Source organism: Aquila chrysaetos, chromosome 18, assembly GCF_900496995.4.
Source record: "Aquila chrysaetos chrysaetos chromosome 18, bAquChr1.4, whole genome shotgun sequence".
NCBI classification, from domain to species: Eukaryota; Metazoa; Chordata; class Aves; order Accipitriformes; family Accipitridae; genus Aquila; species Aquila chrysaetos.
The window spans coordinates 26816714-26840010 of record NC_044021.1 but is presented as its reverse complement, the minus strand read 5'-3'; the positions used below and the strand labels follow the sequence as shown (position 1 = coordinate 26840010).

The 23297-nt window shown below is 45.4% G+C and overlaps 1 protein-coding gene across 1 annotated transcript in view; it reads right to left on the bottom strand.

Moving 5' to 3' along the window:
* The window catches only part of TNS3 (tensin 3), a 298348-nt gene extending 275290 nt beyond the window's left edge, over nucleotides 1–23058 (bottom strand). The window contains exon 1 of the mRNA XM_041118287.1: nucleotides 22940–23058. Coding sequence (XP_040974221.1) covers nucleotides 22940–22945 — 6 coding nt within the window. The 5' untranslated portion in view covers nucleotides 22946–23058. The remainder of the gene's footprint in view (nucleotides 1–22939) is intronic.
* Between the last annotated feature and the right edge of the window lie 239 nt (nucleotides 23059–23297).

Below are 23297 nucleotides of genomic sequence, written 5' to 3'. Positions count from 1 at the left end.
CAGTAAACAGCAGGAATTGCCAAGCTGTACTTGAAACCTAGATCATCAATGCCCTGAAAGAAAAGAACATCTGAGCGTACACCTTGTGATTCTTGAAGCACTGCTTTTTCTAACCCCTATTAATTAGAATCTGATTGTCCCCCAAGGGAAAGGGGAAAATGTGAACTAGAAAAGATAGATGGCATCTGTTATCACCAGGAGAAACCATCATCCTGCAGCTCAACCTGCCCATCTCAACAAACTGGCCCCAGAATGCATGGCACAGAAATGTACCACGATATTTACCTCTTTCCCTAGATTTTGCCTTCAGGAAAACCCACTTGGAGTAAAAGAAAAACATTCTGCTTCTGCTTTCTGAAGTGACAGTATACATACAGAACTAAAAATAGTATTCCAGTGATTTAAAAAGTCACTTTGGTTCCTTAAATGTAGTTACAAGCTCATCTCTCCCCTCTGTTTAGCAAAATGTTCAAATATTAGAAGGATGTGAAGACTATTATATTTTAAGTATTTGGACTTAGCCTTGGCTATCAATTCTCCTCTCAGCCAACACTTCAGTGAGACCTGGCACCACATCCAAATGAAGCCAGCCCTGTTTCTGTGAATCTGGCCTGCTGATGTGAGTGGTTGTAAGGATACGAAGAATAACTGTAAGAAATAGCCATAGGAAATTGAAATCAAGCGCAACCATGCATTGAATGTGTTCATACGGAAAAAAAGGGCTATGCACAATGTATCTAGGAGTTGTAGAGTGTTTTCTGAAATGTAACCCTAGCCTTGGACTGCCATGTAAAGGTCAGATGCAGCCACAGTATCACCACCAGGTAGGCAAAATTACAGAAGGAGTAGCCCTCCTACCTTCCCTGCCAGAGTAGATTTGACCTTTGGTCAAACTCTGAGGTTAGCCTTTCAAATGCACTTGGGAGTTTGCTGTTAACTGCTAGAGCCAAACTTTCACCCTGGTCACAGTCCGTGTGATTAAGTGAACACCAGTCTAGAGGCAGCCTTCACAGTCCAGTCAAAGCATGGAATTATTTGAATGCGATCAGATTTCCTTCATTTTATTAGACAATAAGAAAACAAAAATAAACACCAAAACCTACTCTAGTTCAGAATTTCTTGAGCTAATTTGTAACTCTTATCATCAGTGGGATGCATCCCACTTCTGTCTAAACTGGGCTCTATAGCTGCAGCCTAAGCATAATCTTTATTGCAGAAAAGGAAAAAGGGACCAGTTCATTCAGCCTGAATTCGGCACTCCAAAGAGTGAATGCCCAACGAACTGCTCAAAGCAAATACTGCAGAGAAACCCACAAAATATAACACTGCTACAGCTGTGGCCAGTGGGCAGAGTTTGGTCTGGATCCCTCCCTCACAAAGAGAAAGGGTACTGGCAGCTGCTTATTCTCAATCGAGGCCCCAGGAGTCTGGAATGTATTCCTTTCCCTTGGTTCAAAATAGCCTCAATTTGATGTACTTCCAGGCATGCTGCAAAAGCTATTTGTTTGATGAAGTGGGGGTGGGAGCGCTGGGCGTTTGGAGGCAAGAAGCTCTTCTGGAATGTTTCTCTTTCTCGTGCCAGCTGGCTGAGGGAAGCTCCTATGTCCATGTAGTCACTGAAAGCTTCTGGCTGGCAAATTAATTCATCTGTAGGATACTTCAGAACAAATCTCAAGACACACAGGGGCCTGGCATCGATCTCTTTTCAATGCAAAGATGAAGAAATAAAATCCAATTTGCAAGAAAATTTGTTTAAGCAATTCGAAACAGAAAACAAATTTTAAAAGATCAATAGACATTTGCTGGCAAAGCAAAGCAATTAAGAATTAAATATTATAACTAAAATCTTTCCAGTGAAGCCTCCAAGACTATTTTATTGTGTCAAAAAGAGGTAAAGATATGAACAGACACTGTGGAGGTGTGAAATGAGAGAGAAGGATAATGAGGATCTCCTCCAGTTCATTGCACTGCTTAGCAGGCCCACGGTTTGCTCTCCTGCGCCCTGGAATTCAATCTTTGAGGCCTGCAAGTTTTACTGCATCTCCCATGTCCTGTTGGGCAGGGGGATATGGGCAGAGCTCCATGTCCTTGAGACTGTACAAAGAAAGACTAGTCACTTATGCCAAGGGCAATGTCAAGCCTCGGGATTAGGACAGACAATAGCTTGGACTAAGTTGAACAAACTAAGCTTCTCTGCTCCATTTTCTAGTATTTCAGCAGCAGTGGGGGTTTTTTACCACCAGGTTCCTCTGTGTGGAAAAGCAGCTGATCAATTATTCCACATGTAGATATGCCCGTAATGCTGTATAGTAAAACACATAAGCAAAAGCAGTGAGGGGTTTGGTAGCACTTTTTATCATTTCTGCTTTCCAAAAGCCCAAGGTGTGTGACCTTGGTTTTGTTTCTGTTCAGAATGTAAACACCTCTGTCTTACAGAGACAATAACGAAGACAGAGACTAGAAGAGAAGGTGCTTTGTTAGTGTACTGCTAAGGAGATGCAGGGACCTTGCAAAGAACCAAAGCCTTCATGCAGGTCATCTGACCTTCTAAATATCCTCTGAGATACTCCAGATTTGGAGTAGGAATGATTTCCTGGGCAATTGCAGGGAAATTGCAGGACACACTGGCCAAGGTGATCAGCTCCGGTGCCAGCTTGGTCCGCAGTGGTGGCGTGCAGGGGGGGTTCCTCAGCCAGGGAGTCCCCAGACAAGCAGAGCGAGGTGCCAGGAGCCACCAGCTCTCACAAGCGAGGCTGACGAGACCTGGGCAGGACAGAGCATCCGCGGCCAAAACCCCACGGTATGAAAGGCAGCCTAGGGAGAGCTAGCGACCAGGGCATGGTGCGGCGGTTTGCCCAAGGAGGACCACCCTCTCTTCCTGTCACTGGTCAGCTCCATCTGCCCTTCTTAGTAGAATGGTGGGCACTCGTCTCGGAGTGAAAACTGGGGTTTCTGCAGCAACAACCCCCGAGATGTCCAATGCTTCCTCCCGGACACAACTGCTAAGGAAGGAGATTGCAGTGCAGACCTCAGGTTGCCACAAGTGTCCAGACCTTCCTCCTGAGGCACAAGCAAGTACCTGCAAAAGATGCAAGCAGGTCGAGGATCTGTCACACGAGGTGGCAGTTACAGGAGACAGGGAGAAGACTGCGCAGTGTTAGAGGGGCTGAAGAAGAGATAGACGAGTGATTTCACAACCAGTGTGTTATGGTTGATGCCACTCAGAACAAGGCACCATGGACTCTGCTGACCCACAAAAGCAGGATTCTGCTTCACTTTCCACCCTCCTGCATAACAACCAGGAACAGCTATGATGTCTTAACAGCTGACGACACCTATGAGCAAGCTCCACAGGGAGAAACAGTACCAGCAGCACACACTAGAAACCACAAAAAGAAACAATGAGTGCTCGTAGTGGGTGACTCTCTGCTAAGGGGCACCAAGGCACCCATTTGCCACCCTGACAGGGAATCACATGAAGTTTGCTGCCTTCCAGGTGCTAGTCTGGGATGTTACTGAGAGGATGCCACAACTTCTTAGAAACATGGACTGTTATCCACTATTACTCTTTCACGTGGGCACAAATGACATGGCAAGCCAGAACCTGAGCAGAATCAAGCAAGACTACAAAGTTCTGGGGTGCGACGGAAGGGGATTGGTGCTGACGTTATCTTTTCCTCTGTTTTCCCAGTTAGAGGAAAGGGTGCAGGCAGGAGCAGACACGTCATGCAAATCAACATTTGGCTAACGTGGCTGGTGGTATTGCCAGGATTTTGGCTTTCATAATCATGGGACACTCTTTGATGACTATAACCTGCTAGGGAGAGACAGGATCCACCTGACTAGAAAAGGCAAAGGAAACTTTGCCAACAGGCTAGCAAATTTGGTGAAGTGAGCTTTAAACTGACAAGCCTGGGGGATGGGGTCCATAGTGGTGACATACGTGAAGTTGAATGCAACAGGGTAAAAAGCCAAGCAAACCAGAGCAGCAATGAAAGCTCCTTAGCCATCTCAGGAGGGGTAGGGGATGGAGAACCATGTGACAGCAAAGACACAAGGGTTGTTGATGCGTTAGAAACCGGGGAACACCTGAGAACAGTCACATAGGAATTAGGGCTTCACCCCCGAAAAAGGTGGCAGGGTCAATAGCCCAACCATGGCGCATCTACACCAATGCACGCAGCATGGGCAACAAACAGGAGGAGCTGGAAGCCACTGTGCAGCTGGAAAACTATGATATAGGTGCAATCACGGAAACATGGTGGGATGACTCACACAACTGTAGTGCTGCAATGGATGGCTATAAGCTCTTCAGAAGTGATAGGCAAGGAAGGAGAGGTGGTGGGATAGCCCTGCATGTTAGGGAATGTTTTGACTGTCTAGAGCTGATGATGGTGGTGAAAGGGTCGAGTGTTTATGGGTAAGAATCAGGGGAAAGGCCAATAAGGCAGATATCGTGGTGGGAGTCTGTTATAGACCACCCAACCAGGATGAAGAGACAGATGAAATATTCTATAAGCAGCTAGGATAAGTCTCACAATTGCTAGCCCTTGTTCTCATGGGGATTTCAACTTCCCAGATGTTTGCTGGAAATACAATACAGTGCAGAGGAAGCAGTCTAGGAGGTTCCTGGAGCATGTGGAAGATAGATAACCTCCTGACACAGCTGGTGAGGGAGCCAGCTAGGGAAGGTGCCCCGCTGGACCTGTTGTCTGTGACCAGAGAAGGACTAGTAGGTGATGTGATGGTTGGAGGCCATCTTGGGCAGAGCGATCACAAAATGATAGTTTTCAATTCACAGAGAAGTAAGGAGGGTGGTTAGCAGAACTGCTACCTTGGACTTCTGGAGAGCAGACTTTGGCCTGTTTAGGAGACTGGTTGACAGAGTCCCTTGGGAGGCAGTCCTGAAGGGCAAAGGAGTCCGGGAAGGCTGGACATTCTTCAAGAAGGAAATCTTCAAGGTGCAGGAGCAGGCCGTCCCTATGTACTGAAAGACAAGCCAGTGGGGAATAAGACTGGCCTGGCTGAACAAAGAGCTTTGTCTGGAACTTAGGGAAAAAAAAGGAGTTTATGACCTTTGGAAGAAGGGGCAGGCAGGTCAGAAGAACTACAAAGATGTCATGAGAACTTAGAACTTAATCTGGCTACTGGCATAAAAGACAATAAAAAAAGTTTCTATAAATACAACAAAAGGAAGGACAAGGAGATTCTCCATCCTTTATTGGATATGGGGGGAAACAGTGACAAAGGATGAGGAAAAGGCTGAGGTACTTAATGCCTTCTTTGCCTCAGTCTTTAATAGTAAGACCAATTGTTCTCAGGGTACCCAGCCCCCTGAGCTGGAAGACGGGGACAGGGAGCAAAATGGACCCTCCGTAATCCAAGGGGAAATGGTTAGTGACATGCTACACCACTTAGACACATACAAGTCTATGGGGCAGGATGGGATCCACCCCAGGGTACTGAGGGAGCTGGCAGAAGTGCTCACCAAGCCACTTTCCATCATTTATCAGCAGTCCTGGTCAACAGGGGAGGTCCCAGTTGATTGGAAATTAGCAAATGTGATGCCCATCTACAAGAAGGGCTGGAAGGAGGATCCAGGGAACTACAGGCCTGTCAGCCTGACCTCGGTGCCAGGGAAGGTTATGGAGCAGATCATCTTGAGTGCCATCACATGGCATGTATAGGACAACCAGGTGACCAGGCCCAGCCAGCATGGGTTCATGAAAGGCAGGTCCTGCTTGACTAACCTGATCTCCTTCTATGACCAGGTGACCCGCCTAGTGGATGAGGGAAAGGCTGTGGATGTTGTTTCCCTGGACTTCAGTAAAGCCTTTGACATGATTTCCCACAGCATTCTCCTGGAGAAACTGTCTGCTCATGGCTTGGACTGGCATACTCTTTGCTGGGTAAAAAACTGGCTGGATGGCTGAGTCCGAAGAGTTGTGGTGAATGGAGTTAAATCCAGTTGGCAGCCAGTCACAAGTGGTGTTCCCCAGGGCTCAGTACTGGGGCCAGTTCTGTTCAATATCTTTATCAATGATCCGGATGCAGGGATCAAATGCACCCTCAGTAAGTTGGCAGATGACACCAAGTATGGTGGGAGTGCTGATCTGCTTGAGGGATCCCTCTTCAGAGGGATCTGGACAGGCTGGATCGATGGGCCGAGGCCAGTTTCGTGAGGTTCACCAAGGCCAAGTGCCGGGTCCTGCACTTGGGTCACAGCAACCCCATGCAACGCTACAGGCTTGGGGAAGAGTGGCTGGAAAGCTGCCCGGCAGAGAAAGACCTGGGGGTGTTGGTCGACAGCCGGCTGAATATGCGCCAGCAGTGTGCCCAGGTGGCCAAGAAGGCCAACGGCATCCTGGCCTGTATCAGAAATAGTGTGGCCAGCAGGAGCAGGGCAGTGATCGTCCCCTGTACTCGGCACTGGTGAGGCCGCACCTCGAGTCCTGTGTTCAGTTTTGGGCCCCTCACTGCAGGAAAGACATGGAGGTGCTGGAGCGTGTTCAGAGGAGGGCAACCGAGCTGGTGAGGGGCCTGGAGCACAAGTCTTGTGAGGAGCGGCTGAGGGAACTGGGGTTGTTTAGTCTGGAGAAGAGGAGGCTGAGAGGAGACCTGATCGCCCTCTACAACTACCTGAAAGGAGGGTGTAGTGAGGTGGGGGTTGGTCTCTTCTGTCAAGTAACCAGTGATAGGATGAGAGGAAACGGCCTCAAGTTGTGCCAGGGAAGGTTTAGATTGGATATTAGGAAACATTTCTTCACCGAGCAGGTTATCAAGCATTGGAACAGGCTGCCCAGGGAAGTGGTGGAGTCACCATCCCTGGAGGTATTTAAAAGAGGTGTAGATGTGGTGCTTAGGGACATGGTTTAGTGGTGGACTTGGCAGTGTTAGGTTTATGGTTGGACCCGATGATCTGAAGGGTCTTTTCCAACCTAAATGACTCTATGGTTCTACGAAATGGGGTAGGGCTTGAAAACCAGTTAATAGGATTTTTAATAAAGAACAGAATTTAGAAGAGAGTAAAATGATTATATACATGGACAAAATAAGCCTTACAGCTTCTGGCTGGCACGCTTCTGTGCAGCACACCAGATCATATATTTTTTTTAATAGCACTAGCCATTTTCTATGTTAGCACACCTACACCTGAACACTGAATGTGTCATTTTATCATTCTCCTACCACAGATTGACATCCAACAGGCTGACTGTCTGATTTAAGCCTATCCCAGGCTCAGTGGCATAAATAACTTTATTTGATTATCTTGCTCCTGTCTTTGATCTGCAAATCATTAATGGTTGAATTTCTCCCCCCAGGGAGCTCCAGCTTGCAAGACAGCAATGCAAATCCCCTTGTACAAAAGGATGACCCTGCAGTCATTCTTTGCTCTTCCTCAAGCTTGGCCATCTCTTCAGTTTGATTCACTGTGTTGTATCAATACTGATGTTCTCAAGGATTATTTCAGATGTTCAGTTTCATAGCCACCCATATTTCTAGTTTTCCTGGTGATTCTCACATAATCTTGCTATATCTTCCATGCTGAGAACTGCAGAACAGCCTGTTACTGTGCTTTAACTGAGCAAAGGGGGTCATGAAGTTTATTACTAAGACATCATAGAAGAAGGAAATTCTGAAACAGATTTAGCATTAATCTGTTTTTGAAAATAAGGGTAGTCAACATGGGAAACAGTACTACCCATCTTAAATTTTGAAACAAACAAACAAAAAAACCCAACCCAAAACCCACAAGATATCAAAGAACTCTCTTACCATTATTTTCTTTATCACTACACCAAAAAAATTGTTTTTTTCTATCTGCTTTTTCCAAGTTACTCAAGATTTTTTCCTACAGCCCTACAGAACACAAACACTTTTTTTCAAAGAGTTAGGAAAAGGTTCATTTAAATTGCAGCAAGAGTTTAAGAGAATGACAAGCAATCATGGTATCAACATGATGGGATCAACACAGTCGAAAGGGCAGGGTTATGAAAAACTTGAGTTCTGTGAATAACTTGAGTTCTGTGAATTAAAGGAGATAGATAGGAAAGCTTTTACATTACAATGGGAGCAACGGTAAGAAATGATTACTAATTGTATTTACACCAAAATATTAAGACAACAGGGCTTCCATCTGAAACATTATGTGGCTGACATTAACAGTTGTTTTAGTAGTAACAGAATTGTCCTTTTTGAACTTCCGACAGTTCCCAATTATGGCTTTATTGGTCATGTTATTTTTATTAGTGGGCAAGCAGCTGTAATAATTAAACAGGAAAATTTAAGTTATGTTGTGGAAGCCACGCAAAGCCAGTTTGTTACTCAATTTGCATTTAAGACCTATTATAAAGACACTATTCTGAGGGGCTTTTGCAAAGAGGGAAATTTGCCCTGGAGAGGAACCCAGCATTAAAATCTCCTTAATTGCAGCTTGAAAACCTGTACTTTTAAAGACTTACCAATTTATGGCTTTATGAATGGCTTGTTTGAAGTAAGTCATGCCTCCCACTGACCTCTCTTCATGGCTTTAATAAGGCATCACAGTGAGGTAAGAATTATCCCCATTAGCCTGGTTCATAACAAGCTTGTTAAATTTCAGGTACTACATCAACCTTAGCGCAAAACCCAACAGGAAGCAACTACATAGCTACCTGCAATCTGAGCACCAAATCCAATATATGCATTTATAATAGTAGATTACATGTAAGTACATGTATAATATTGCATGGAATTTATGATTTTTAAGAACATCTCCTTTGTCTGAAAATTAAGTGGAAGCTGAGACAGTGGATAAATAAACCACCCAGGTGATAACAGCTGCACCAATACAAAATGTTAGTTTCCTGAAATAAAAGGGCACAGAGGCCTCAGGGGGCTGCATCCGAGACAGTATGGTGCATGCTGCAGTTTGAGACTCCTTCCTAAAAGTACAGCTGAACTTCGAAAAGTAAATAAAAATGCTGTGGGATTTCATGATTATGACTGGAACGGTGATTTTATCCTGCATATGCACAGCTTGTAACTGAAGAACTGTCTTCCCCAGTGCCAAGCCTCGTAAATTCAGCCTGCAGCTAAGAGCCAAAGCTGCGTTCATTCATTCTCGTGCATCACTGCGTATAGACTTTCTCAGTATATGTCCCATTAAAGCAAGACTGCAGTTCCGTTGCTGTCACTGGATTTACACGTGTAACTAACCATAGCAATCGTAGTGAGGATATCAAAGAATATAGTGGACTCCAGCTCTTGCTTTCTTAAGTGCATGGCTTAGTAGTACTAAAGGAGTGAAAAAGTTACCACAAAATGTTGTTATTAGCATGAAGAGTCTTGACCCAGGAAGTCAGGAGGTGCCATTTCTAAATAGAAATTTCATCACAGAAAGTGGCTATAACGCCTTGCTAGCCTTCAAGTGGGGATAGCCAGGCATTCAGGGACGGGTCCCGAGAAATACCACAGCTTCTCTGAGGAGACACAACCCACATGCCTTTGAATCTACATTTTTTTTGTCTCATGTGGCATCATGCCCCCAAACGCATCTTTCATTGTACCTATTTCAAGTTTCCATCAATGAAGTAGCACTCGAAAAGGCAAGAAGATAATTTAACTTTTATTAAATGAAATAATGAAGCAGCTCAGAACGTGTTTGCACACTAGCATGCAAAAGAATTAGTGTGGTTGTGTTTAAAAGAAATGTTGATTCAGGAAACCTACCATCACTTTGTAAAATAATGACAACAGATGTGCACAGTCCTCTACAACAAAAAAAATGTGGGTTTTTTTTTCCTATCCTCTCTGTTACAAATCATTGTTTGGAATTTTGGGTGCCGTGGGCCATTTTTTATGCTTCTTTTATTATTACAAATGATGTCATTCACATAATATATAAAGAAAAAGCTTGCCTCAAACCTCACAGGAAAAACTAGCTTTGGTAGGGCTGTTCATTTGATGAATGAGACAAGTAACAGTGAATGACCATCTGTGCTAGTTAAGCACTGTCTCTTTGCTAGTGAAATTGTATTGTAACCAAGTAACTGCAAACACTAAAGTTGTGCCCCAAGATACACCCTCTCAATAGATGGAAAAGTACAGCTGATTTTTCTGAAGCATAAAGAAATGAAAGCTTATGTTACTGTGTTAAATTAACTTTTAACATCAACATGGTAAATATCCTAGAAGACTCCTATGCATTTCCATACTAGAATGAGATTGGCTACAAACCATGTCTGGATTACTTTAAAGGCAAAAAAAATTATTTTCACAAATCTCAAAACCGAATGTTAGCAGGGCTTACCAGAGTGTGCATGAGAATGAATAAATATAACAGACATAGGAGAATTCTTTGTATAGTCCATAAATAATATTTCAATCTGGAAATTTAGTTTTTTCATTGCTAATTTTTTCTAAATACTAATATTTCTTTCTAATACTTTTTAAAATTAAGAGCAAGTAAGAAGACCTTAGGAAAAAAAACTTAATCTAGCTACATTGTGCACAGTGAAATTCACTGTTTAGACCATCAAAATGTTTCACAAATATGATATTAGCAGCATAATTTCTCAGAAAACTCAAATGAATGTACAACTTTATTTTCCAAAATAGCATCAAAAATGAAAACCTGTTCAGGTCAAAGGCAAAACTCCACTGACCTTTAAAGGTATGAGCTGGAGAAGAGGGGAGAGAGAAAACTTACTATTGACATCGGCTTTTTGAGTTGAGATACAAATATATTTGCTTTCCAGTTGCTGTACTGGCAGCTTTGAATACACACTTTTAACTCACACCTTTCCCACCTGATTGACAAAGAGGAGAGCTCTAGTTTCATTTAAGGTATGTGGCACACTTTCTGGAACATAGGTATCTGATGCTTGTTTTTAGAATAAGTCTAAGTTGATGTATCATGAGCCACCTCTAATTCCACAGCTTTCACTTCCTTCTTTCATTAGTGTGGGATCATTTTAATTAGTAGTGTAGCAGAGGAGTCACTGTCTTGGATGAAGACCCTGTTGCATTAGGAACTAAAAAGGCACAGAGAAAAGATTGAAGAAATATTAAAAAATCTCATTAGTCAAAACATGGTTAGCTCCAAAAATGCAGCTTTTTTAAAAAAAAAAAACACCACCATGATTTTTCTTAAGTCCATATCTGTCCTAAATCACAGAACACATTGTTCAGATGGGACGTTATTTTGTAGAATGTTTCCAAAGAGCTCATTTCACAAGTCTGGCATATACCTGCATATAGTCCTTACAGCACATGAGAGCCCTCTCAGATTTTTTTTGTAATTTTAAGATCAGAAAAAGAAAGTTGGGAAATTTGTGAGTTACCATCCCAGGTATGGTGCTCCAAAGCATTCCCTGGAGTTGCATAGTGAAATACTTGTGCAGCTCATCAAAACACATTGTCTCATCACCACTCAAAGTGAGAACAGGCAGAGACAGGTTTAGGTTATGTGTCATTCAGTTAAGGATAGGGTGCACTTTTTGAGAGGAGTATTCAATAGATTATCTAAATCCACTCATGCCAGGAACTTCGCTTTCAAGATCCCAACATGTGGTGCAGCTAAGCAATAATTGTAACAACAGATGCACAAAATCAAAGCTTTACTTGCAGGCACGGATGCTCATAGAGAATTTATAATTTGGGAATAGTTATCCTTCAAAAAAAAAAAAAAGAATGAATCAAATAAGATTATGTATTTTGTTGCAATGAGTCATTTTCTTATAACAAATATTATCGATTATAACAGCAGTGGAGTTGGGAGGCTTGGAGAGCAGAAACTGTGCAAAGTATTGCATTATATAAAGATTTGTTCCTAAAAAATCAGAATACTTCATATGTATTCATACTTCATATGTGCAGCTATGTATTCCCAGAAGACGTATATCTTTGAAATGTTACCAACTGTTTTTAACCATAATAACATCTAACCATCCTGTTTAGTTAAATGTGTGAATGACGCCTACTCTTAGAAAGGAGAAAAAGGAGAGAGAAAAATAGAATCTATGCTGTATGGAATAATTTTTTATTTAACTTTTAGGTGAAGACCAAAGAAATATACCCAAAATACACCTAGAAAGCCTGCAGTGTAACAACTGATTTTTATTTTCTGTAAGAGGGTGACCAACAGATGGAATATCTGGCAAGCACAGAAACTGCTGTAATAGTTTAAGACAACATACTCTGTATGTGCCCATGTAAACATCATCATAAAGAGGCATAAATATAAATACTGTTAAAAAATTCTGTAAACACACATACTATATAAGTTATACACACACTTGTATACATACAGAAGATATTCCAGTAATGTGACTCCAGTTGCAGGCATTTCCTTCAGTATTAGTTTGCTAATATCCGGCACTAGTAAAAGCTGAAGCAAGAATAAACTTCAAGAAAGGTTGTAAAGCCTGGTACTCTAAATTACAGAAGAAAGCGGATCCACCTTTTCTCCTCACTCTTGAATATAAACCTTCAGCTAGAGATAAAATGAGCAGCACTAAGACTAGGTATGCTATAGTGCTTATTTGCTAGTGCAGACACAAACTCCAACAGCCTGGGGTGCAGCCCTTATGGTGAGCATCTTAATTTAAAGGGCTGCTCTGACATTATTCTCTCAATAAAATCCCACGGGCAAGTCACACTGCCTTCTGAGAAAATGGCAAACCAGAACCGCTTTCTCATTCTGCACAACCTTTTCTCTCTCCAAATACTTCTGCAGGCAGAAGAAGAACAAAGAGTAAAATCTTTCATTCAGCATCTACTCTGCTGCTACAGACAGCAGCAGCCCTACAACGCTATGCTCCCTCGAGAGCAGACCGTGCGAGAGGTACCAGAGGAGAGAGAAAAGGGATTATCGAACGTCGTTTAAAACGCTGAGATGTGGATGTGTGGGAAGTACAGCCCAACGCAAACCCATGGCTGGGCTCTAGCAGAACCCTCGTTACCAAGCTGTCGCTTTTGCTGCCAAAAGGGAGGAGACGGGCAGAGCCCAGCGCACAAAGCTGCCGAGGACGCTCTCCCCTGTACCTGTTTCAGGCTGGGTTCCAGTAAAGGCAGAGAACGCTCCAGCGGGAGCTTGCTTCTGCTCTTCCTGCAGCAAAGAACACTGACCCCTCGCATCTTCTCCGGGGGGACCCCGCATGCAGGGGGGGACGCTGAGGGCTCGAGGAAAGCCCACCCTTCCAGCCTACCCGTCCTAGTCCATTCTGGGTGGTGCTGGGCAGTGGCCTCACCTTCTGCTGGCTAACCAAGGGCTGTCAGCCCCCGTCCCAGCCCACCCAGCCCAATCCGCCCTGCCGAGAGCTTGCCCGGCTCCCTGACCCCGGGGCATTTCAGATGTCACCACGCATTTCCAACACGTCCACGAGCATCCGCTTCGGAGAGAAACTCCACGCATGCCCTTGCCGTAGCTGCCCTGCCAGCTGCGTGCGGCTTGCCCCCGTCCGTGGGTGCGCCCGAGCTCCTGAGCACCCCATGTGATTTAGATGAGGCAAGAGGGCTTAAAATTAAAGATTTACTTTCCCACTGGTGATGCTACTTTTCAGGAAGCCTTTGGGTACTTATTGTTTTCTGAAAAATGGCAGAAAAAATGGGGCTGACTAGCTGTGCTTGCTTTCCAGACTGGGAATTTTGAAAAGATCCTTCTTTTTGGTAAGGGTTTGCCAAATTTGTATGACTTTCATAGCCAACATCTGCTAGATTCATGTGTGCTGGCTTTCAGGTACAGATGATATGGCACACAGAAGTGCTTCATTTTTCTGCAAAAAAAAGCACTATAGAATGCCTGGTGTGCATGCTTAGACAAGAGCAGCATAAACACCACACCAGAGTCCTTTCTCACAAGCAGCATAAACACCGCATTAAAGTCCCTTCTCAAAAGAGGCTATCATGGCAGCAGTGAAATTCTTTCCTTCACCTTTGCCTACCTTTCAGGTTTCCTCAAGAAATGTAGGTTGCACCATTCTGACTGGCAGTTTTTCGTTGTCTCACAGAAAATCCTTGAACTTACTGTGAATTTAACAGAGCTTACCTAGCTTCAGTTATGGCTATGCCACTGCAAATAAAGAACCTGCCAGGAACTGTACAAATGCCATTGCCATTTTCAGAGTACTGGAGTCATAGCATATACTGTAAAAAGCCTCACAGGCCATGAGAGACTGCACCATGAAGTCTACTGTAAACAGTGACACAAATAACTAATGTGATCTCTATTTACTGCTATTTGGGGGTTGAGCAGGTGTCAGAATTTCATAGAGGAGCTCTTGCCTCAGGCTGTGACGTAGAAATGACCACTTTAACGTCCAGTTCAAGATTAAGAGGAGATGGAGGCCTCATCTGTAAAAAACAAGCAATGGTTTGTGTATTTTTCATAAATGAACTAGTAAGCTAAATACGTTTCCACTTTATTTTAAAGTGGCACCAGTATATTAGTCTCTTGAAAGGAGGAGTTCAGAGCTTTCCAGTTCCATGGAGAAGTTTGCAGCTCAAGCAGTTATGTGCATCCCATAGCATGTGCTTCTCTGCCATTTATATAAGGGCCACAGAGAGGTACACATACATTGACCAAGTTCCTCTTAGGATGTGTTGGTTACGCCACGTCACGGGAGCTGGCTCCCAAGCAGCCTTAATGATAAAACTCAGAGTCCTATTCTCTGCTCTTGTGGTGCCTGAGCATATAAATTTGATGGATTAGTGAGAGACTGTGGAGTTATTCTCTAAATTAATGCCAGGCAACCTGAAGGTGGTATTTGTTGGGCTGACATCAAATGACTCCATTCAGAGCAGTCACAGACAAGGGGGTCAGTCTGAGGCTACCCATGTAATCAGCATTATTCATGCTTTAGCTGATTACTGATATTAAATAGATTTGCTCTAAAATGTCTGCCTAGAGAAAATACTAAGAGCTGAATTGTGAGCTTGCTCCCGTGGGTGTGAATTGGAGGAATCCTCTGGCTTGGGAAGTTAAATGTTGTGTTTCAGACTGTCAGAATTGGAGCTCAGCATGTCTAAAGCACTCAGGTGAACTGATGTCATTGGAGTTTGCTGCCCAGTTTATTCAGTTTAAATCCCAATAGGTACCTAAACACCTTTGTGATTATGGCCACCTGGTGCAAAAGGTCCTTGTTTTCTGTGATGTTTTTACACTGAACAGTCTGTTGCTTGCTCAGGAAGCATAGTGAAACAAATGTGGATAACATACCATATCATCTAAAAAAGAATAGTTTGCCTCAGTGTGCACTCCGTTCCTGAAAAGAGCATGCTTGGCATTATTTACAAGGCACAAATACTTAGATTAGCAGTTGTATGCATCTGTACTTCCTGCATTTTTAATTTCAAACTCTAATTTGGATATCTGCTTAAAATGAAAGTGGCTTCTCTTACAAAGAAGAGGTTGGGCAAAATATCTAAAAATAAAGACAGGGAAAAATAACCTTGCATTTTTAACTCGACAGAAAGTTACAGATAAAAGAAAAGCATGGCATAGCTTTTAAAAAACTATTCTTTTTAAATTTGATCCTTCTAAATTAAATATATAGTGACTCTGCTTATTATTTAAAATTCCTGTTGCAGCAGGATGAGAAACTTGCTCTGTTAAGGAATGTTAAACATACTAGTGCTGCCAGACAGTTTAGGGCACTTTTAGAGAATTCATGCATTCTGGCTTCTTAGAAAATAAAATGAAGATGTATTACAGTATGTGAAAAAAATCTATCATCCCTAGAAAACAACAGAAAAATTTCATTTCAATGGAGCTAAATGTAAGACCTTTTTCTGAAAGTATTTAGTGTGGCAAAGCTGCAGTACCCCTAAAGCCATGTATATTGCATAACAGAGTAGGAAGAGATTATTTATATTAGTTCTTGAGCTACAGGAAAGCTGAAACTATTAAACTCTAAATACCTGTGAAGACTTTTTAAAGTGCTAAAGAGGAAATGGGAATCCAGATTGCTTCTTTGTATGAATGGCATTTAAAGAAGAGAGAAAATGCACAAAATAAATTGATACTTTCTGGGGTACCTCAGAAAGAAAGCACACCGTCTTTTCTATTTTCTGGCAGACAGTGGAAGGTTCAAGGGTTTTTTTATTTCCTACTCTAATTTTAAGTAATTTGGATTTATGATGGGAGAGAAGAACTTGGCCTCCCACCCTCCCCAGCAAGTTTTGAGGTAAGAGACCTTCAGTGCTTGAGTCTTGGAGACAGACTGTCACTGTGTTATTTTCTCCACTGAAGTGCATGCGATACTTGCTAAAGACCCACATGTGGCGTTAGACACATAAACTGTCAGCAGCTGCAATTATAGGAGGTATAAAGTGCAAGGACAGCTACTCATATGCATTTCGCCAAACTGCAAGATATCCTGTCCTTTCCTGCAGTGATCAGACAAATGCACAATGTAGGCTAAATATGCTACGAAAAATGACTTAGTCTCCCTGCAGCTAGAATCTCATGAGAATGGTAAGTTCAAAACCCTGGGAACAACAGGGAGAGAAACAGCTCAGGAAGATGGTTTTGAAGTGGCCAGGCTGTGTGCCAAAAATCAAAATACATACAGAGTGGTTGTCTTACATGAGGAACTGTAAAACCTGCCTCTTTTTGAGAAATAGCAGCAACTACACAGAAAAGAAGAATGAAAAGCAAGCCCTTACAAAATGGCTGAAGCTGCTTTCCTAGGTCATCTTTAAGGGGACAATCACAGAAAAGCGTATAGGAGAAAACCAAGTCCTTTAAGAAGATAAACCTGCATTAACGAGAATTAGTAGAGACCAAAGAAATAGCAAAAAAAAAAAAGGTCCTCAGAAAGAGTCACTTCTGTGTTTTCTAAATCTTCCCCCTCTGAACCCATGTACCAATACTCCTACACATTATTCATTTTTATTTTTGTATTGCCTGGCTTTTCATATACTTCAAAAAGGTTTGTGCTGGTGATGCATTTTATTTGCATGTGTGTGTTCATTTTAACGTGTGGCTAAACAATGTTAGATGAGGGTTGGTTGAAAGCTTGTGGATATTATGAATGTGCTATGTACGGCTCCAGGACACCACTTAACACCAGAAGGAATATGGGTTAGAAATCATTAGAATGCAGTTTTTCCAAGCATTTTTATAAAATGAATTAAGAAGAGAGGGGAATCTTAAACTATTCCTAGCAAGCTGCTCTTCATTTGTCAAAACCAGTGCTTCCAGTTTGGCAGTAATTCCCAAACACTATGATGAATCTAGCACAGGGGCAGAGAACAGATATGAAGAATGCTATCCTTCGTGAGAACTGGAGTTAGCTTTGGTAAGTCAGACTGAAGCAGAGTAGATCAGCCTTTGATGTATGCATAGAATAGAATAGAATAGAGTAGAATAGAATAGAGTAGAGCAGAGTAGAGTAGAATACTTGAATTCGAAAGGACCTGCAAAGACCATCTAGTCTAGTTTTTTGCCATCCTGTGGAAGCCCAGCTAAACGGGATGAACATAGAAGACTTTCAAAAACCGCAGTTCCCATATGCTTTTTGCAAATTTGTTCAGGTGGTCAGACGATCTTGAGACGATCCACAGCTCTCATACCCATCAGAAGGTGCATGCCTCCTCCCCAGAAAGTGACAGAGCCAATGCCCGTGCTGGGACACGATTACCCATTCAATCCCTTCTGCTAGTGCGGGGCTGGGAAGAAATGTCATCAAAGATTCCTTCAGCTTGTACGGGTAGGGAAAGAAGGAGGGACAAAGAAGAGTCGAATCGAATCGAATCGAATCGAATCGAAGAGTTGAGTTGGAAGGGACCTACAACAATGACCAAGTCCCACTGCCTGACCACTTCAGGGCTGACCAAAAGCTAAAGCATGTCATTAAGGGCATTGTCCAAATGCCTCTTAAACACTGACAGCCTTGGGGCATCGGCCACCTCTCTAGGAAGCCTGTTCCAGGGTTTGGGCACCCTCTTGGTAAAGAAATGTTTCCTCATGTCAAGTCTGAACCTCCCCTGAGGGACACGGCTTTGAGCCATTCCCACACGTCCTGGCACTGGGTACCAGAGAGAAGGGCTCAGCACCTCCCTCTCCACCACCCCAGCATAACCTCCGCTCCCTCATTTTTCAAAGCCTGTGTTATTTCCATGGCGGTCTGTTGGCACCATCCATCCCAACCTACAGCTCTGGTTACGCTTTGGCTTTCCTCCAGGCTGCGGCTGCCAAAATCATCCCCCCCCCCCCCCCCCAGAAAAGGGTTTGTGTCCAGCCAGATCAAGTCCCCGCTCCTCCTGGCTGCGGGGCCTCGTGGACGGTAGCTCTGGGGCAGAGAGGGGACGGCTAGTAGGGGTGGTCTCTGGGCTGCACGCTTGGTTTCTGCCACGGCCCGAGAGAAGAGGAACGGCACTGGGTTTGTCCTTGGGAGCCGGGTGGTGGAGGATGCGCCAGGGACACCCAGCAGCTGTGCCCAGGGCATGGCCACCCAGGGCAGGGACAGCCCCCGGGCCTCCTGGGCACAGGGACTGCCTCGGGGCCAGCACCCCAAAAACCCTCCTCCGAGGGATGCTGGCCGGAGGGACGGCGGACGGGGCTGGGCACGGGGGGCCCCCCTCACCCCCGTGTCGCAGTGCCACCACCCGGCACCGCAGCAGTCACAATGCCCCGGGGCAGTATAAAAGGGGCAGCCTCCCCTGTCCCACTGCCGGAGCTGGTCCGGGGACAGCCCGAAGACATCCCAGAGGAAATCCTGGAGGAGCCGGTGGAATTACTTGGGGGGGGCGGAGGGAGGAAGACCGGAGGCTGGACGAGGCTGCTGGAGGGACGATGTTCAAAGCTCATCTGATGGATGGAAATCCTTTTCAGCTGGATAGCAGTGGCCAGACCAAGGGAATGCCTTCTTGAGGAGCGCTGCAGAGCTCACCGTCCTCATCCCCTGCGGAGCCAGCGGCAGCAGCCGTAAGAAGTGGGATGCAGAGATGTTGCCGGGGTCCCGGTGCCGTGGAGCACCCGCTGGTGGCCCGAAGGCGCGGGAAGGATTCTTGCCCCCGAGGTCGATCAGGCCGCGGGCATTTGGCCACTCTCGGAAGCCCCCGAGACGGCTCCAGGTTGAGGGAGAACAGGGCTCGGGCATCTTCTGGGAGGCGTGACCAGCCTGTGGGACCGGGAGGCAGGTCTTGCTCACGTGCTCAGGGAATAGCCGATCGCCAGCTCTGGGGTCAGGAAGGAATTTTCCCCCGGGGCAGATTGGCACCGGGCCCCGGGGGTTTTTTGCCTTCCTCTGCAGCACTGAGCAGGACTGCTTGTCAGGGCTCCTCCGGTCCGTTGGGGCTAGGTTACTGCCTGCTGCTCGTGCACCACGAAGATGGCCTCTCGTGCCCTGCAGCTGGGGGGAGGAAGGCTTTTTTTCCCCCACGGTGGGCTAGCAAGTGTCCCCGGGGGTTTTTTTGCCTTCCTCTGCAGCGCTGAGCACGGCCCCTCGCCAGGGCTCCTTTGGGCCGTTGTGGCTAGGTGCCCGCTGCTCGTGCTCCACGAAGGTGGCCCTCGTGCCCCGCATCCGGGGGGAGGAAGCTTTCTCACTCCCACGGCGGGCTCCAAGGGATGCTCCCGGGGGGTTGCTTCTTGTCCTCTGTAGCACTGAGCACAGCCCCTTGGCAGGGCTCCGCCGGGCCCTTTCGCCTAGGTCCTTGCCTGCTGCTCTTGCACCTCCCTCCAAGGCACCGCTCGTGCCCTGGCTCCCTCGGGCTCTCTTGCCCAGTGCAAGTCTGGAGCGGGAGCGAGCTCTGCTCTTCCCTTAGCTCCATTTCCCCAGGGGTTCTGGCTTGGGCAAAACAGCCTGCGCTTGGAAGGGCTCCAGGCTCGCTGCCCCGTCAGGAGCTGCCACTTTTCACCTCTCCCTGCATGCAAATCAAGCGCAGGGCCGGCACGAGAGCGCCTTGCATGCATCGTTGGCCAAGAAGCACAGCGGAGCAAGTTCTGGAAGGCAAAAAGGATGCTTGTCATCGATATGTGTCCTGCGTTGGAAAATACCCACAGCACCACACACCTCTTCTTCTTCTTCTCCTTCTTCTTCTTCTTCTTCTTCTTCTTCTTCTTCTTCTTCTTCTTTTGTGTGTGGTCGGTCCTGATCCTCTTCCTTCAGGTTCTCACTCTTCAGGAAACAGGGGAAGACTGCTTGGCCTGTATTCCTGCTGCTACTTTCTGTAGATCTGTGACTTGCCTTTGCCAGGCTGCAAGGGATGTTTTATCAAGCTACACTGAAGAACGCATCAGCCTGCTCCCGGCTACACATGCACGTTGGGTAAATGCTTGTGAGCATCGGCTCTGAACCAGATTCAGAAAAATAACATAAAAATAACTTAAAACGACACAAAAGGACAAAAAATAAAATCTGAAAACAAAATCCCGTTTCCACTTGTACCTTTTCTGATTTACGTCCCTGAAAGTGGTTTTGGAGCTGAACCACCCCCCCCTCCCCAGCTTTTCAGGCAAATAACAGTCTCATCATTAATTGACTCGTGGTGAACGGAACGGAACGGAACGGAACGGTGATGTATGTTATGCCTAGAGTTCTTCGTGACAAGCCCTGGCGCAGGCCTGAGGGCTCCGTCCAGGAGAGCAGCTCTCTGCAGTGCAGGTCCCAGGCCCACCCAGCAGAGAGGGGCAGAGGCGGGCACACCTACAAGATGGCCCCTACACCAGGCAGGGACCGGAGGCCGCAGGCAGAGCCGAGACCCCTCGTCCCTCGGCAGAGGACGGTGGGGCTGGGGGTCCCGGGGGAGGCCGGCCCCAGCCGTTGAGGCCTGTGAGCACCCCCAGGACCCTGGCAGGAGCAGACCGGCCCTGCTCGTGTGCTCTCCTTCAGACATTTGGGGTTGGCCGCTTTGGAGACCAAGTGTTGGGCCAGAGGGACCTTCGCTCTGCTGGGGTACTGCTGCTCTCTGGCTCTTTTGTTTTAGCAAGTTTTTCCAAGGGAAACAGCTCAGGCATTTCTAAAAATGAGTACAGGGGAAAAAAAAAAATCCACAGGGACATGAACAGGTATTGCTCTCCTCAAACCCCAGAGCACTCCCTGCTTCAGACCGAGGGCTTGGTCTTTGAGCCTCGCTAGTGTCAGACATGTGGTTTCTTGCCATCCTGTGGAAGCCCAGCTAAACGGGATGAACATAGAAGACTTTCAAAAACCGCAGTTCCCATATGCTTTTTGCAAATTTGTTCAGGTGGTCAGACGATCTTGAGACGATCCACAGCTCTCATACCCATCAGAAGGTGCATGCCTCCTCCCCAGAAAGTGACAGAGCCAATGCCCGTGCTGGGACACGATTACCCATTCAATCCCTTCTGCTAGTGCGGGGCTGGGAAGAAATGTCATCAAAGATTCCTTCAGCTTGTACGGGTAGGGAAAGAAGGAGGGACAAAGAAGAGTCGAATCGAATCGAATCGAATCGAATCGAAGAGTTGAGTTGGAAGGGACCTACAACAATGACCAAGTCCCACTGCCTGACCACTTCAGGGCTGACCAAAAGCTAAAGCATGTCATTAAGGGCATTGTCCAAATGCCTCTTAAACACTGACAGCCTTGGGGCATCGACCACCTCTCTAGGAAGCCTGTTCCAGGGTTTGGGCACCCTCTCAGTAAAGAAATGGTTCTTCATGTCAAGTCTGAATGTCCCATGGTGCAGCTTTGAGCCATTCCCACACGTCCTGGCGCTGGATCCCAGGGAGAAGAGCTCAGCACCTCCCTCTCCCTCCGTCCTCAGGACGCTGTAGGGAGCAAGGAGGTCGCCCCTCAGCCTCATTCTCTCCAAACTAGACAAACCCAGTGTCCTCAGCCGCTCCTCACAGGACATGCCTTCCAGCCCCTTCCCCAGCTTCGTTGCCCTCCTCCGGATGCATTCAAGGACCTTCACGTCCTTCTTAAATTGTAGGGCCGAATTTATGGGATTGCATGTGTTCCCCCACAATACAGGAATGCAACTAGTAGAGCTATAGTGAATTATTTCAGGATGTGCTACTTCAGCACATGTTTGTGTTATGGGGCCCTTTGCAAAGAGAAAAGTATGGTCTTAAAGTGCACTGGCTACCAGTTCATTTTCAAGTGTAACTCAATACGTAGGTTTTAGCTTACAAACTCCAGGTCGTTTGAAATCCTTGCTACTTAAAGACCATCTTCTTCCTAAAAGTTGTCTGGTCAGGGAATCCATCTCTAGCCTCACTGTGCCTGCTGATCCATCAGATCCACGTTTGATCACATGCAAGGGCCGGTTGTCTCTTCACACTGAGCTTGCATCGAAATGTTGAGATTCTTTAACTGAATAGACATAGGCTGGCAGCTTTCTGCACTAATTGCACCAGCTTTGTAAACTAATTACCAAGTGTGTGCTAAAAGACTGTTTTTCATAGGGTTTTTTAGCAATTAAAAATTAAAAAAAAAATATCCTTTGTATCTGAATGTCATCAGTAATTTTGTCGCACCAACATTCTCTGGTAGTTTCAGGTGGACGTATGAAAAGCAAACTCTTCAGTCCTTCTTGGCAGCTCTCTTACAGATAGGATGGGCCTGGGATCCAGTCCCTGCTTCTTTGTATATTGCAATTTTTATGCTAATGAAGAACTGGATAAGACTGAAATGCGTGCAATAACCAGTAGACAGTTCCAAGAAGCAGTTAATAGTACCCTTTGGAAGCTGAAATGGCTTCTGGAAGAGGGACCGCGAAGTTAGAGCCTGCTTGCAGACATATGATGCAAAATCACCTTCCCTCCAACAGCAAGTGAGAAACAGATGGTAAAAGCAGCTAACCCTAGAAGGAGGTACTGTGAAGACTAGTTCAGACAGATGGATCTCCTTGAAACTAACTCTAATACATGTGTACTGGGAAGGAGGACAATTTATAACACTCCTTTATTCAGCATTTTGTTTTGGTTGAGCTTGGCAGCTTCCTGTACAGTACAATCTTAAATGTGTTTACCTTTGCCAGGTTTGCTCACCTTCATGTATTACGCAGGAGGTCTTTTTGTATTCCCACTCAGCAAAACTTCCATTACTTGGTGGTACTGCAAAGAAGGGAGGTATCTTGCTGGAGTGTGCAGGATCAGCGCATCAGCTCCGTGTTACTGTGTTGTCAGTCTAAACTTTGGAACAAAATCAGACCTTTAATTAAAATGGTATAAAATATATGCCATGAATTAGAATGGGATACACGAATTCAGGTGTGTTCCCAGTGATCACAAACAAAGCTTGTTACATGTCACTTGCTAATATTTATAAGCAGGAGCCAGCAGCAGCTTTGTAAAAGCAGAGAAGGGGACTAGTGTGAGATGATGCTGATACATCATTTGAATCTAC